Genomic DNA, 14739 nt, shown 5'->3' on the forward strand with positions numbered 1-14739 from the left:
AGAATGATTTGATATTAATAATTGAATAATTAATTGAAGAACTTGATAATTCTAGAATTTGTGAAATTTCAAGGGTATTACACTCTTTAAAAGCTTTATTTAGTAAATAGGTAAAGCCAAAATAGTGATTTTTATTTTTAAATAAGGTTTCTTGAGCATATTTTGCAATTTCTAAACTACCATATTGAATAGTTTTATTACTTTCAGCCATCCTATTAACAAGATAATCATTTTGATTGGAAATACAATTTGAAACCCATGTAATAGTTTCAAAATCATTTATAAAATAAACACTTCCATTATTGTTTTCATCATCAACTTTTCTTTTATTTGAAAAACAAGATAAAACTTGTAATAAAGGGTTCCATTCTTTTGGAAGTTGTTTGATTTGTTGGAATTGTGGTGAAACTGATTTTAAAATTGTTTTATAGTCTTCACTATCCAATAGGTAAAACATATTAATAAAATATCTATCCAATTCATTAATATCATTTTCTAAATTTGATTCCAATGAGTTTGATGTATATACTTTTGTAAATTGTTCAAATCTAATTGGTGTCATAATTTTACCAAATTTATCATCTTCAATTATTCTATTTTTAAAAAAATCTGGACCAATATAAACATTTTGAAAAATTTCTTGTGGATTTATATTATTCATCATCCAAATAAATATTTTTGAACTTGATGACTTAAAACAATATTCACGTAGAAAATTCTTTAATTCATTATTTTTTACTATAATGTCTTTAAAACCATCATTTAAAATATCATCATTATAGATTAAATAATTTTGGAAATTTTCAATTTTTAATTTACCATTTTCATTAAATAGTTTATTATTATTATTATTATTATTATTATTATTATTATTATTATTATTATTATTATTATTATTATTATTATTATTATTATTATTATTATTATTATTATTAATATTATTTTTATTATTATTAATATTAATATTATTATTTATTTTATTAATCATTTCTTCAGTGAATTTATTTTTTATTAAAGTATCTTTATAATAATTAATTAAATGATTGGTTGGTAATGATAAAGGTTTTTCTTGTTTTAATTTTTTAGTTGGATGGTGTTGATGATTAAGTTGTTGTGATTTTTCAGGCAATGATATTAGTTGAGGATTATTTAATAAGAATTCTACCATTTCAAATTTATTATTTTCATTCATTAATGCCAATTCCATTGATTTTAATTTTGTGTCATTTGAAATAATAGTATTTGGTGAATTTATTAATAATTTTGTAATTTGAACATCTAAAGTTTTAATGGCATATTCTAATGCTGATGGATAAATACAATAATTAAATGGTTCATTTATTAATAAATTTGTAAGGTAATAATCATTGAAATGTAATGCCAATTTTGTTAAATCAACAATTTCCATTTGTAGTTTTCTATTTTCCAATAAAAGTTGAATTAATTCTATAAAAATTTTTTTTCTGAATCTTTAGTGGAAGCAGTAATTTTAAATAATAATTCTATTCCATGTTGTGTAATATCGATCATTTCTTGTTTTGATTTTAATTTACAAATTAAAAGTTGATATTGTTTATTTTTTATCATCCATTCTAAAGAGGTAATATATTTAAATTTTAATCTCATAAATCCATTGGTTGGATCACTTATTGTTGGTTGTTTAATCCAATTGGTTTTATGAATATGTTGAAAAATTAAATTAAATAAATATTTATTATGAATTACTTTCCAAAATAAAATTTCTATATCTTTCATATTTAATTTTTTTTTTTTTTTCTTTTTTTTTATTATTATTGTTATTATTATTTTTTTCTTTTTCTTTTTCTTTTTTTTTTTTTTTAAATTTTTAAAAAAACAAAAATAAAAAGAAAAAAAAAAAAAGCTTTTTTTTAAATATTCAAAAATCTTTTAAAAAATAGAGAAAAGAAAAAAAAAAAAACATTATCCAAATTTAATTTCTTTATTAACTAGGACATTTTTTATGTGAAAATGCACTGTAGTAAGATTTCCTGAGTTTTGAGGATTTAATCAATGGATTTTGCCGTTTTTTTTTAAAAGCAAAAGATATTTTTTTAATTTTTTTTTTTTTTAATTTTTTTTTTTTTTTAATTTATTTTGCCTCCAATCACAAAATAAAAAAACATTTTTAAAATAAAAAAAAAAAAAAAAAAATAAAATTAATTGTTTAATGAAAGATTAAAATAATAATACGATTCGTATTTTTTTTTTTCGCTTTACTCCAAAATATTTAAATTTTTTTTTAAAATTATTGTGTTTATTGTAAAGAATAATTTTTTTTTTTTTTTTTTTTTTCTTTTTTTTTTTTTTTTCTAATTGTTGAGTTTTAATTATGGTTATAATTTTTCATTACATGTTGCTTGACTATAATTCGTTTTTTTTTTTTTTGGGTTTTTGGGTTTTTGGTTAAAAATAGTACTAACGTGTTTTGATCATTGAGCGATTTGAAAACATTAATTTTTTAATTTTTTAATAATAATTAACACTTGTACGAAATAAAAAATAAAATTTTTTTTATTTATTTTTTTTTTTTTCCTTAAAACCCAAGAAAAAAAAAAAAAAAAAAAAAAAAAAAAAAAATTTTATTTTGAATAAAAAATAATAAATTCAAAAAAATTAATTTGTTTTGTTATTTCCATCTTTAAAAAACAGGTTTATTTTTATTTTTTTTTAATTTTTAATCTTTAATATTATTATTATTATTATTTTTTTTTTTTTTTTTTTTTTTTTTTTTTTTTTTTTTCGATTTTTTTTATTTAAACAAATTTTGAATTGAACAGTAGTTCGACTGTCTAGAGGAAATTATGGAATTTTTAGGATCTACCAAATGTTTAGGTTTTCTACCTCTTTTAAATTGATCTGGATTGGTACAAGCGGGACATTCTTGGTCTTTGCAAAGATTTTTGTGACACTTTTCATGTCTACGACGGTGTTTTGTGTGGCAGAGGAAAGTGCAATCAGAGTGGCGGCACATTACCATTGGTTTATTTGAAGCAGATTTATTTCTTACAGCACCTGCATGTTTCTTGGTAATATGTCTTGAGAGTGAGCTAGCGTAACCATAAGACATGCTGCAAAATTTTTGGGTACATTTGTAAGCACCTTTTTCAGTTTTCATTATTATTATTGTTATTTAAAAAAAAAATTAGAGATATATAGAAAAAAAAAAAAAAAAAAAAAAATAATATAGATTATAGAGATATATAATAAGAAAAATAAATAAAAATAAATAAATAAAATTGTTTAAAAAAAAAGTAATACATTTTTTTTTTTTATTTTTTATTTTTTTTTTTTCAAAATCATAGTTGTGTTGAATTTAATTAAAAACTAGTTAAATATGGGACTAAGATGTGGTAAATTTTTTTTTTCATTTTTATTATCATTATTTTTTTGCACTGATAATTATTTGAAAAGGAATAAAATAATTGCGATATAATTTACAAATATAAATATATGTAAGTGAGTATACTAGTATTTTTTTTTTTTTTTTTAATTTTTTTTTTTTTTAAATTAATTAAAAAAGTGTTCAATTATATATTTATTTTGATTTTGATTTTAAGTTAAGTGAATTGAATTCTTCTTTTTAATAGTGCTTTTTTGATTTTTTTCACTATATATATTTTTTTTTTTACAATTTTTATTGTAAAGATATTTTTTTTTTTTTTTTTTTAAAATAAAAAAAGGTTTGAAACTATCATATCTGCCCAATATCTCTAGGGTTTTAAAAATTTCCATTCATATATTTTTTGTAATTATCTTTATTTAAGTTTTGTCTAATTAAATGCCTAGATAAAATGGAGTCCAAAGAAAAAAAAAAAAAAAAAAAAAAAAAAAAAATTAAAAATAAATAAAATCATTTTATATCTTTCTCATTGTTTGAATAAAAAACAAAACAAATTATTTTATATCTTTCTCATTGCTTAGATTGGGATTTTTATAATTATTTTTTTAAAATTAAATTGTTAAATTTTTTTTTACTGATCAAAATTTTTTCATATCTTTTGAAAAAAAAAAAATAAAAAAAATCTTAAAAATATAAATAATATTCATTTTAATTGTAACAACTGGTGGTCGGTGTCATCAGTGTTAGTTTTTCCTAATGATTTCTTTATTGTATTGGTTATTGCTGCTGAAGTTATTGGTGTTGTAATGTTGGGTGATGATGGTGGTGTCGAATGGTTATTTAATTGTTGTTGAGATTGTTGATTTATTAATTGAATGTGTTGTTGAAGAAGTTGATTTTGTTTATCTATTACCTGCTGCTGTTCCCTTATTTGACGTTGCTGTTCATTGAATGTTGATACCTGTGGTTGTTGTTGTTGTTCCTCATTATCCTGTTGTTGAGATTCATCATTAGCAATATATTCAATTTAATTGATGACCGTAGCCCTATCGCGTTTTTATTATTTTGTATATATTTATTACTGAGGTTGAATTAGAAACCTAGTTCTTTTTATAGTTAACAGATTTGAGCGAACTACTTCAACCTCAGCCGATAGGGTTAGATCCAATTTAAACTACAATATTATATTATTTTAATTTTATTCTAATTAATTATTATTTTCTTTTTAATTAAATTATTTTTGAATTTATATTATTATTTTATGTGGTGATTTTGTGTGACATTTTTTTAATATCTGGTATCTAATATCTATTATGAAAACTTTTGTGAAATTAAAATATATTTTTTTTTTTTTTTTTTTTTTTTTTTTTTTTTTTTTTTTTTTTTTTTTTTTTTTGAAAATTAAATTTAATTTAAAATTAATTAAATTACAACGGGAGAAAACCCCTTTAAACAAAACAATAAGGATGGAGGTGGATTAAAAAAACTCTTTTTGTCCCATAGTAAAACACTATTTTTAGTCAAAAAAAAAAAAAAATCAAATAATTTCAAACATATTATTTAAAAGTTTAAATTTTTTTATTTTTTTTTTATATTTTTTATTTATTTTTTATATCTCCTACTTTTATTAAATTAAAAAAAAATAATCCAAATTATTTTCTTTTTTAATTATTATTACTCTTTTTTTTTTTTTTTTTTTTTAGAACAAAAACAATTTACAAAAACTTTGCTAAAATTAATTTTTCATATATAACTCTTTGATTTTATAAAATAGTTCAGAGTCATTGACATCGTCTGGTAATTGATAGTTTGGATCATTTAATAAATTTGATAAAATTTGTCTTGGAATTTTACCAACTTTTGTTTTTGGTAATTGGTTAATAACTATTATTTTTTTTAAGACTGCCAGTGATTCAATATCTTGCGTGATGATATTATTAATTTCATTTTGTAATTTATTTAAATCAATTGATGGATTTTCTTTTAATACCAATATACCAATCGGTGCAGTACGACAATCTGGACTTAAAATACCAATAGAACAACATTCTAAAACTGATGGATGTTTTAAAATTGATGTGTCAATTGTATTTAATTGAATTTTATTACAACTTATCTTAATTTGATCATCTGATCTTGAAACAATTGTATAAAATCCTCTTTGATCTATATAACCTAAATCACCTGAATCATAGTAACCTGGAAACCTTGTAAATAGTTGTTTAAACTTTTCATCATTTTTATAAAATGTAATTGCAAAACTGGGTGGCATTGGTAGTTTAAATGCAACTAAACCAATTTCATTTGAATTCAAAACTTCACCTTCTTCTGAAAGTATTGATGGTCTAATATAAATTGATGGTACGCCAGTGGCTCTATAAGGAATATTTAAAGCATGGACACTAATAAATGAAGTTACGCCAATTTCACTTTGACCGTATACTCTTAAACATTTTATTTTTAACTTTTGTTCAATGTATTCTGGAATTGATTCTTCAATTACTTCACCGCCACACCATATTTCTTTTAAATTTGATAAATCATACTTAGAACGTACAATTGTTCCTTCAGGATCAGTTTTAATAAGGTATCTAAATACAGATGGGGATGGAAATGTATGTGTTACTTTATGTTTTACAATAGCTATCCATAAATCATCTTCTATATGTTCGTTTTTTATAATACCACCTTCATACATTACCAAGGTGTTTCCTCCAGATAATAAACCATAAAAGAAACCATGAAATGATACCCACCCAATATTTGCATTTGAAAATACAATTTGAGGTATATCTGATTCTTTACGGAATGTATAGTATTTAATACCAACCATATGCGGACCATTACTTCTTACAACAGCTTTGGTATTACCAGTTGTGCCACTTGTATAAAGTATATATAATGGATGACTTGATTCTACTGGTACATATTCATAAAATGGTGATTGATTATTTTCTTTTAATTTTTTAATTTCATCATACCAACTTAATGTATTTGGAATAGTTGGAATATTTTGAACTTTTTTTAATTTTGTTTCATCCAAAACTTCATTTCTAAATAGAGTAATTACATTACTTGGTTTAAAAGTTGATAATTCAATTGCTTCTTTTAAATTTGGTGTAAATGTAATGATTTCGTCATTAAAAATACCATAATTTGTTGTAATTATTAATTTTGGTGTAATTGTTTCGATTCTATCTATTAAACTTTTAACCGAATAACCATCGAATAATGTACATTGAGTTGCACCAATACGAGCACATGATAACATTGCAATTAATGGTTCTAATGTATTTGCCATAAATATTAAAACATTATCATTTTTTGAAACATTTAAGTTTAAAAGAACTCTTGAAAATTTACATACTTTTTCATATAATTGATAATAGGTTAATTTAATTGTTTTCTTTAAATATGGACATTCATAAATTAATGCATCTTGATCTCTTTTAGCAGGATTTTTAATATGAATGTCTAATAAATTATAACATGTATTTAATTCACCACCTTTAAACCAATCTGGATATATTTCATCGCCACTATAAACTTTATCATACATTTTTTCCCTTTTATTTTTAAAAATCTTAGTTTTTGTTTTAATTTTAATATCTCTTTTTTAACAAAGAAAAAAAAAGATATATATTTACCAAAAAACATTCTTTTTAGCAACCTCATCCCAAAAAGCTTCTGGATTAGAATTTGAATAACTGTTATCATTTAAATAATCAAAAGGATCACTAAGTTTATACATATTTGTTTTTAATTATTTAATAAAATGAAAATGAAAAATTAAATATAATAAAATACAAATGAAATATTAAAAAAAAAAAAGAAAAAAAAAATTAATAATACTAAATCATGGAAAAAAAAAATTTATACATAAAAATAAATTTTATTGCACCCGTCATTAAAAATTATTCATATTATGAATATCCTAAATTACAAAAAGTGAGTAAACTAGAATTATGAAATGAATAAAATTAAATAAAAAAAATATGTCCACTAATAATTTCAATTAAGATTATTTAAAAGATACATGAAAAAGGTTTATTTAAAATCTCCAAATTTATTCCTACTACTTTTTTTTACATATACCATAATTCATAATAAAAAAAAATAAGAAATTAATGTCGCAATAAAAAATATAAATAAATAAAATAATATGGAGAATTTTTTGGGAAAGTGCAAAAATTCTAATGAAAAAAAAAAAAATTCTTATTGTTTGTTAGATAATATTTTTATATAATAAAATTTTTAATAAACTAATATCAATTTCTAATTAATAATTAATCACACTTTATTATTAAATTATCATAAAATAATTAAAAAGAATCTGGCCATAAAAAAAATATATTTTAATAAATTAAAAATTGAAAAAATCTTATATTATTTAATTAGAATTGAATATTAATTTGTCATTAAATTATAAAAAATTTATTGATTTACCATATTGTGAGAAATTTTACTATTGTAATTTCTCATTTTTTAAAACATAAAACTATAATTTAATAATATACAACAATTAATAGGAAATAATACTATTGAAATTTCTCATTTTTTAAAACATTAAACTATAGTTTAATATATTGTAGATTATTAAAAACTATAATAAAATGATAAAAAATAATGGGTGTACAATAAATATTTAAATAAAAAATATTAAAATATAAGAATTTTTATTTTTTTTTAAATAATTTAACATTTTACTAGGTTTTTTTTTCCCGTGCAAGATATTTTTTTTTTTTTTTTTTTAAATTAAAAAAAGGTTTGAAATTATCATATCTGCCCAATATCTATAGGGTTTTAAAAATTTTCATTCATATATTTTTTGTAATTATCTTTATTTAAGTTTTGTCTAATTAAATGCCTAGATAAAATGGAGTCCAAAGAAAAAAAAAAAAAAAAAAAAAAAAAAAAAAAAAAAATTAAATATAAATAGAATCATTTTATATCTTTCTCATTGTTTGAATTAAAAACAAAACAAATTATTTTATATCTTTCTCATTGCTTAGATTGGGATTTTATAATTATTTTTTTAAAATTAAATTGTTAAATTTTTTTTTACTGATCAAAATTTTTTCATATCTTTTGAAAAAAAAAAAATAAAAAAAAATCTTAAAAATATAAATAAATATTCATTTTAATAACCAAACAGTCTAGTTTTTATTTTTATTTGCAGTTTTTTAAGAAAAAAAAATTTAAAAAAATTTATCTATTTTTCCTTATTTTCTCTATTTTTTTTTTTTTTTAAGGAATATCTCTTTAGTGGTGATAAAAAATAAAAAAAGGATAGAATCCAAAAAATATGGATAATTAATTAATAATTTGGATATATGTAAAATAATAAGGAAGGAGGTGGATTAAAAAAACTCTTTTCGTCCCATAGTAAAACACTATTTTTAGTCAAAAAAAAAAAATAATTAAAAAAAAAAAATCAAAAAAAAAAAAATCAAATAATTTCAAACATATTATTTAAAAGTTTAAATTTTTTTATTTTTTTTTTATATTTTTTATATATTTTTTATATCTCCTACTTTTATTAAATTAAAAAAAAAATAATCCAAATTATTTTCTTTTTTAATTATTATTGTTGGAGGGAATTTTCCATAAAATTTCACTACAGTAGCGTAGTGAATTTTATTATTTAATTTGACTACGCTGCTGTAGTGAATTCCTATTGACGGTGCGTTCATGAAGTTAAACCTGGGTGGTGTGTGTTACACAATATACCGTGTGAGAATTCACAATAAGCAAATATTTCAATTTTATTGATGTCGTAGCCTTATTGCGGTTTTAATATTTTGGAAAAAATTAAAAACAGAGGTTGAAATAGAAACCTTAGTTCTTTTTTAAGTTACAAAATTTGTGCGACTTCTTTCAACTCAACCGATAAAGTTAGAATCCATTTTAACTACCAAATTATATTATTTTTATTTTATTCTTATTTATTATATATTTCTTTTTTAATTAAATATTTTTGAAATTATAATAATATTTTAAGTGGGGAATTTGTGTGACATTTTTTTTATATTTTGGTTTTTAAATATTATAATGAAACTTTTTGTAAAATTAAATAATATTTTTTTTTTTTTTTTTTTTTTTTTTTTTTTTTTTTTTTTTTTTTTTTTTTTTTTGAAAATTAAATTTAATTTAAAATTAATTAAATTACAACGGGAGAAAACCCCTTTAAACAAAACAATAAGGATGGAGGTGGATTAAAAAAACTCTTTTTGTCCCATAGTAAAACACTATTTTTAGTCAAAAAAAAAAAAAAATCAAATAATTTCAAACATATTATTTAAAAGTTTAAATTTTTTTATTTTTTTTTTATATTTTTTATTTATTTTTTATATCTCCTACTTTTATTAAATTAAAAAAAAATAATCCAAATTATTTTCTTTTTTAATTATTATTACTCTTTTTTTTTTTTTTTTTTTTTAGAACAAAAACAATTTACAAAAACTTTGCTAAAATTAATTTTTCATATATAACTCTTTGATTTTATAAAATAGTTCAGAGTCATTGACATCGTCTGGTAATTGATAGTTTGGATCATTTAATAAATTTGATAAAATTTGTCTTGGAATTTTACCAACTTTTGTTTTTGGTAATTGGTTAATAACTATTATTTTTTTTAAGACTGCCAGTGATTCAATATCTTGCGTGATGATATTATTAATTTCATTTTGTAATTTATTTAAATCAATTGATGGATTTTCTTTTAATACCAATATACCAATCGGTGCAGTATGGCAATCTGGACTTAAAATACCAATAGAACAACATTCTAAAACTGATGGATGTTTTAAAATTGATGTGTCAATTGTATTTAATTGAATTTTATTAAAACCTATCTTAATTTGATCATCTGATCTTGAAACAATTGTATAAAATCCTCTTTGATCTTTATAACCTAAATCACCTGAATCGTAGTAACCTGGAAATCTTGTAAATAGTTGTTTAAACTTTTCATCATTTTTATAAAATGTAATTGTAAAACTGGGAGGCATTGGTAGTTTAAATGCAACTAAACCAATTTCATTTGAATTCAAAACTTCACCTTCTTCTGAAAGTATTGATGGTCTAATATAAATTGATGGTACGCCAGTGGCTCTATAAGGAATATTTAAAGCATGGACACTAATAAATGAAGTTACGCCAATTTCACTTTGACCAAATACTCTTAAACATTTTATTTTTAACTTTTGTTCAATATATTCTGGAATTGATTCTTCAATTACTTCACCACCACACCATATTTCTTTTAAATTTGATAAATCATACTTAGAACGTACAATTGTTCCTTCAGGATCAGTTTTAATAAGGTATCTAAATACAGATGGGGATGGAAACGTATGTGTTACTTTATGTTTTACAATAGCTATCCATAAATCATCTTCCATATGTTTGTTTTTTATAATACCACCTTCATACATTACCAAGGTGTTTCCTCCAGATAATAAACCATAAAAGAAACCATGAAATGATACCCACCCAATATTTGTATGTGAAAATACAATTTGAGGTATATCTGATTCTTTACGGAATGTATAGTATTTAATACCAACCATATGCGGACCATTACTTCTTACAACAGCTTTGGTATTACCAGTTGTGCCACTTGTATAAAGTATATATAATGGATGACTTGATTCTACTGGTACATATTCATAAAATGGTGATTGATTATTTTCTTTTAATTTTTTAATTTCATCATACCAACTTAATGTATTTGGAATAGTTGGAATAGTTTGAACTTTTTTTAATTTTGTTTCATCCAAAACTTCATTTCTAAATAAAGTTATTACATTACTTGGTTTAAAAGTTGATAATTCAATTGCTTCTTTTAAATTTGGTGTAAATGTAATGATTTCGTCATTTAAAATACCATAATTTGTTGTAATTATTAATTTTGGTGTAATTGTTTCGATTCTATCTATTAAACTTTTAACCGAAGAACCATCGAATAATGTACATTGAGTTGCACCAATACGAGCACATGATAACATTGCAATCAATGGTTCTAATGTATTTGCCATAAATATTAAAACATTATCATTTTTTGAAACATTTAAATTTAAAAGTACTCTTGAAAATTCACATACTTTTTCATATAATTGATAATATGTTAATTTAATTGTTTTCTTTAAAAATGGACATTCATAAATTAATGCATCTTGATCTCTTTTAGCAGGATTTTTAATATGAATATCTAATAAATTATAACATGTATTTAATTCACCACCTTTAAACCAATCTGGATATATTTCATCGCCACTATAAACTTTATCATACATTTTATCCCTTTTATTTTTAAAAATCTTAGTTTTTGTTTTAATTTTAATATCTCTTTTTTAACAAAGAAAAAAAAAGATATATATTTACCAAAAAACATTCTTTTTAGCAACCTCATCCCAAAAAGCTTCTGGATTAGACTTTGAATAACTATTATCATTTAAATAATCAAAAGGATCACTAAGTTTATACATATTTGTTATTAATTATTTAATAAAATGAAAATGAAAAATTAAATATAATAGTGCACAAACTCTAATGAAAAAAAAAAAAAAAAAAAAAAATTCTTATTGTTTGTTAGATAATATTTTTATATAATTAAAAATAAAAAATTTTAATTAAAATAAATTAAATTATTTCCACTAAAATATTTTAGAAATTCTACACACCCCAGTGTGTTTTTTAATTTAATTTAATTTATTTTAATTAAAATTTTTATTTTTATGTTGTTTGTTAAAAATGCTAATAATAAGTAAATATTTTTTTAAAGTGCTTGTTACGATTAAAATTAATTTTTTTTTTAAAGATTTTTCAACATTTGAAACTTATTAAAAAAAAAAAAAATTTTAATCATTACAAACAATATTTATATTATTATTATTTTTTTTATTTAATATTGATTAATCACAGTTTATGCATTAAAGGAAATAAACAATAATTTATATCCGTCCTTATTATTTTTTTTGAATTTTTAACCTTTTTTTTAAAACAAAACTTCTAATGTAATCAAAAGGTAAAACACTATTTTTTATCAAACCAATAAAAAAAAAAAAAATATAATTAAATTTTTTTATTTTTTTATTTATTAAATTTAAAAAATAAATAATTCAAATTTTTTTTTTTTTATTATTTTTTTTTCAAAAAATAAAAACAAATTTTTAAATTAAGTTTACTAACTATAAATTTTTCATATATAATTCTTTGATTTCATAAAATATTTCAGTGTCACTGACATTATGGGGTAGTTGATAATTTGAATCATTTAATAAATTTGACAAAATTAGTCTTGGAATTTTACCAACTTTTGTTTTTGGTAATTGGTTAACAATTAAAATTTTTCTTAAGACTGCACATGATTCAATATCTTGTGTAATGATATTATTAATTTCATTTTGTAATTTAATTAAATCAATTGATTGATTTTCTTTTAATACTAATACACCAATTGGTACACTACGAATAACTGGATCATAAATACCAATCGAACAACATTCTAAAACTGATGGGTGTTTTAAAATTGACGTTTCAATTGTATTTAATTGAACTTTTTTATAACCGATTTTAATTTGATCATCTGATCTCGAAACAATTGTATAAAATCCTCTTTGATCTTTATAACCTAAATCACCGGTATTATAATAACCTGGGAATTTAGAAAATAATTGTTTAAACTTTTCATCATTTTTATAATATGTAGTTGCAAAACCTGGTGGCATTGGTAGTTTAATTGCAACAAAACCAATTTCATTTGAATTCAAAACTTTACCTTCTTCTGAAAGTATTGATGGTTTTATGAAAATTGATGGTATGCCAGTGGCTTTATAAGGCATATTTAAAGCATGAACACTAATAAATGAAGTTATGCCAATTTCACTTTGACCAAATACTCTTAAACATTTTATTTTTAACTTTTGTTCAATGTATTCTGGAATTGATTCTTCAATTACTTCACTACCACACCATATTTCTTCTAAATTTGATAAATCATACTTTGAACTGATGATTTTTCCTTCAGGATCAGTTTTAATAAGGTATCTAAATACAGATGGGGATGGAAATGTATGTGTTACTTTATGTTTTACAATTGTTTTCCATAAATCATCTTCAATATGTTTGTTATTTATAATACCACCTTCATACATTACAAATGTATTCCCTACAGATAGTAAACCATAAAAGAAACCGTGAAATGATACCCACCCAATATTTGAATATGAAAATACAATTTGAGGTATATCTGATTCTTTACGGAATCTATAATATCTAATACTAACCAAATGTGGACCATTACTTCTAACAACAGCTTTAGCATTACCAGTTGTACCACTTGTATATAGTATATATAATGAATGACTTGATTCTACTGGTACATATTCATAAAATGGTGATTGATTATTTTCTTTAAGTTTTTTAATTTCATCATACCAACTTAATGTATTTGGTATCGTTGGTATATCATTTACTTTTTTTAAATTTGTTTCATCCAAAACTTCATTTCTAAATAAAGTTATTACATTACTTGGTTTAAAAGTTGATAATTCAATTGCTTCTTTTAAATTTGGTGTAAATGTAATGATTTCATCATTTGATATACCATAGTTTGTTGTAATTATTAATTCTGGTGTAATTGTTTCGATTCTATCTATTAAACTTTTAACTGAATAACCATCGATTATTGTACAATGAGTTGCGCCAATACGAGCACATGATAACATTGCAATTAATGGTTCTAATGTATTTGACATATAAATTAAAACAACATCATTTTTTGAAACATTTAAATTTAAAAGTACTCTTGAAAATTCACATACTTTTTCATATAATTGATAATATGTTAATTTCTCAGTTTTCTTTAAAAATGGACATTCATAAATTATTGCATCTTGATCTCTTTTAGTAGGATTTTTTGTATGAATGTCTAATAAATTATAACATGTATTTAATTCACCACCTTTAAACCAATCTGGATAAATTTCATCACCACTATAAACTTTATCATACATTTTATCCCTTTATTTTAAAAATATTAGTTTTTGTTTTAATATTAAAATCTCTTTTTTTATAAAGAAAAAAAAAAAAGATATATTTACCAAAAAACATGCTTTTTTGCCACTTCATCCCAAAAATCCTCAGGATAAGAATTTGCATAATTACTGTCATTTACATAATTAAAAGGATCACTAAGCTTATACATATTAATTTTTAATTAATTAAATAAATTATAAAAAAAAAAAAAAAAAAATTTTAAAAATTAATTTTAAAATTAAATATAATATAAATTAAAATTAAAAAATTTAATTATATATAAAAAATAAAAGATTTAAATAATGATATATATTTTAAAAAATAAAAGATAAAAAATA

At 20.6% G+C, this 14739-nt stretch overlaps 6 protein-coding genes across 6 annotated transcripts in view; all 6 read right to left on the reverse strand.

Annotated features, from left to right (window-relative positions):
- The window catches only part of DDB_G0273681 (hypothetical protein), a gene marked incomplete at both ends in the record, with an annotated part of 3684 nt that extends 2276 nt beyond the window's left edge, over positions 1–1408 (reverse strand). The window contains one exon of the mRNA XM_639365.1: positions 1–1408. This exon is cut by the window's left edge and continues 1947 nt beyond it. Coding sequence (XP_644457.1) covers positions 1–1408 — 1408 coding nt within the window.
- Positions 1409–1446: 38 nt separating this feature from the next.
- DDB_G0273683 (hypothetical protein) lies at positions 1447–1755 on the reverse strand (the record flags this gene model as incomplete). The annotated part of the gene is made up of 1 exon (XM_639366.1): positions 1447–1755. The coding sequence occupies one exon, from the start codon at positions 1753–1755 to the stop codon at positions 1447–1449; it is 309 nt and encodes a 102-aa protein (XP_644458.1).
- A 1015-nt stretch (positions 1756–2770) lies between these two features.
- On the reverse strand, positions 2771–3136 carry DDB_G0273685 (hypothetical protein; the record flags this gene model as incomplete). The annotated part of the gene is made up of 1 exon (XM_639367.1): positions 2771–3136. The coding sequence occupies one exon, from the start codon at positions 3134–3136 to the stop codon at positions 2771–2773; it is 366 nt and encodes a 121-aa protein (XP_644459.1).
- Positions 3137–5096: 1960 nt separating this feature from the next.
- On the reverse strand, positions 5097–7112 carry aslL-2 (hypothetical protein; the record flags this gene model as incomplete). The annotated part of the gene is made up of 2 exons (XM_639368.1): positions 5097–6927; positions 7009–7112. 2 exons carry the CDS (start codon positions 7110–7112, stop codon positions 5097–5099), a joined length of 1935 nt encoding a protein of 644 aa, XP_644460.1.
- Positions 7113–9834: 2722 nt separating this feature from the next.
- Positions 9835–11850, reverse strand: aslK-2 (hypothetical protein; the record flags this gene model as incomplete). Its single annotated transcript, XM_639369.1, has 2 exons — positions 9835–11665; positions 11747–11850. The coding sequence occupies 2 exons, from the start codon at positions 11848–11850 to the stop codon at positions 9835–9837; spliced, it is 1935 nt and encodes a 644-aa protein (XP_644461.1).
- A 702-nt stretch (positions 11851–12552) lies between these two features.
- Positions 12553–14570, reverse strand: aslJ-2 (hypothetical protein; the record flags this gene model as incomplete). The annotated part of the gene is made up of 2 exons (XM_639370.1): positions 12553–14386; positions 14467–14570. 2 exons carry the CDS (start codon positions 14568–14570, stop codon positions 12553–12555), a joined length of 1938 nt encoding a protein of 645 aa, XP_644462.1.
- Between the last annotated feature and the right edge of the window lie 169 nt (positions 14571–14739).

The sequence above is a fragment of the Dictyostelium discoideum genome (genome assembly GCF_000004695.1).
Source record: "Dictyostelium discoideum AX4 chromosome 2 chromosome, whole genome shotgun sequence".
NCBI lineage: Eukaryota > Evosea > Eumycetozoa > Dictyosteliales > Dictyosteliaceae > Dictyostelium > Dictyostelium discoideum.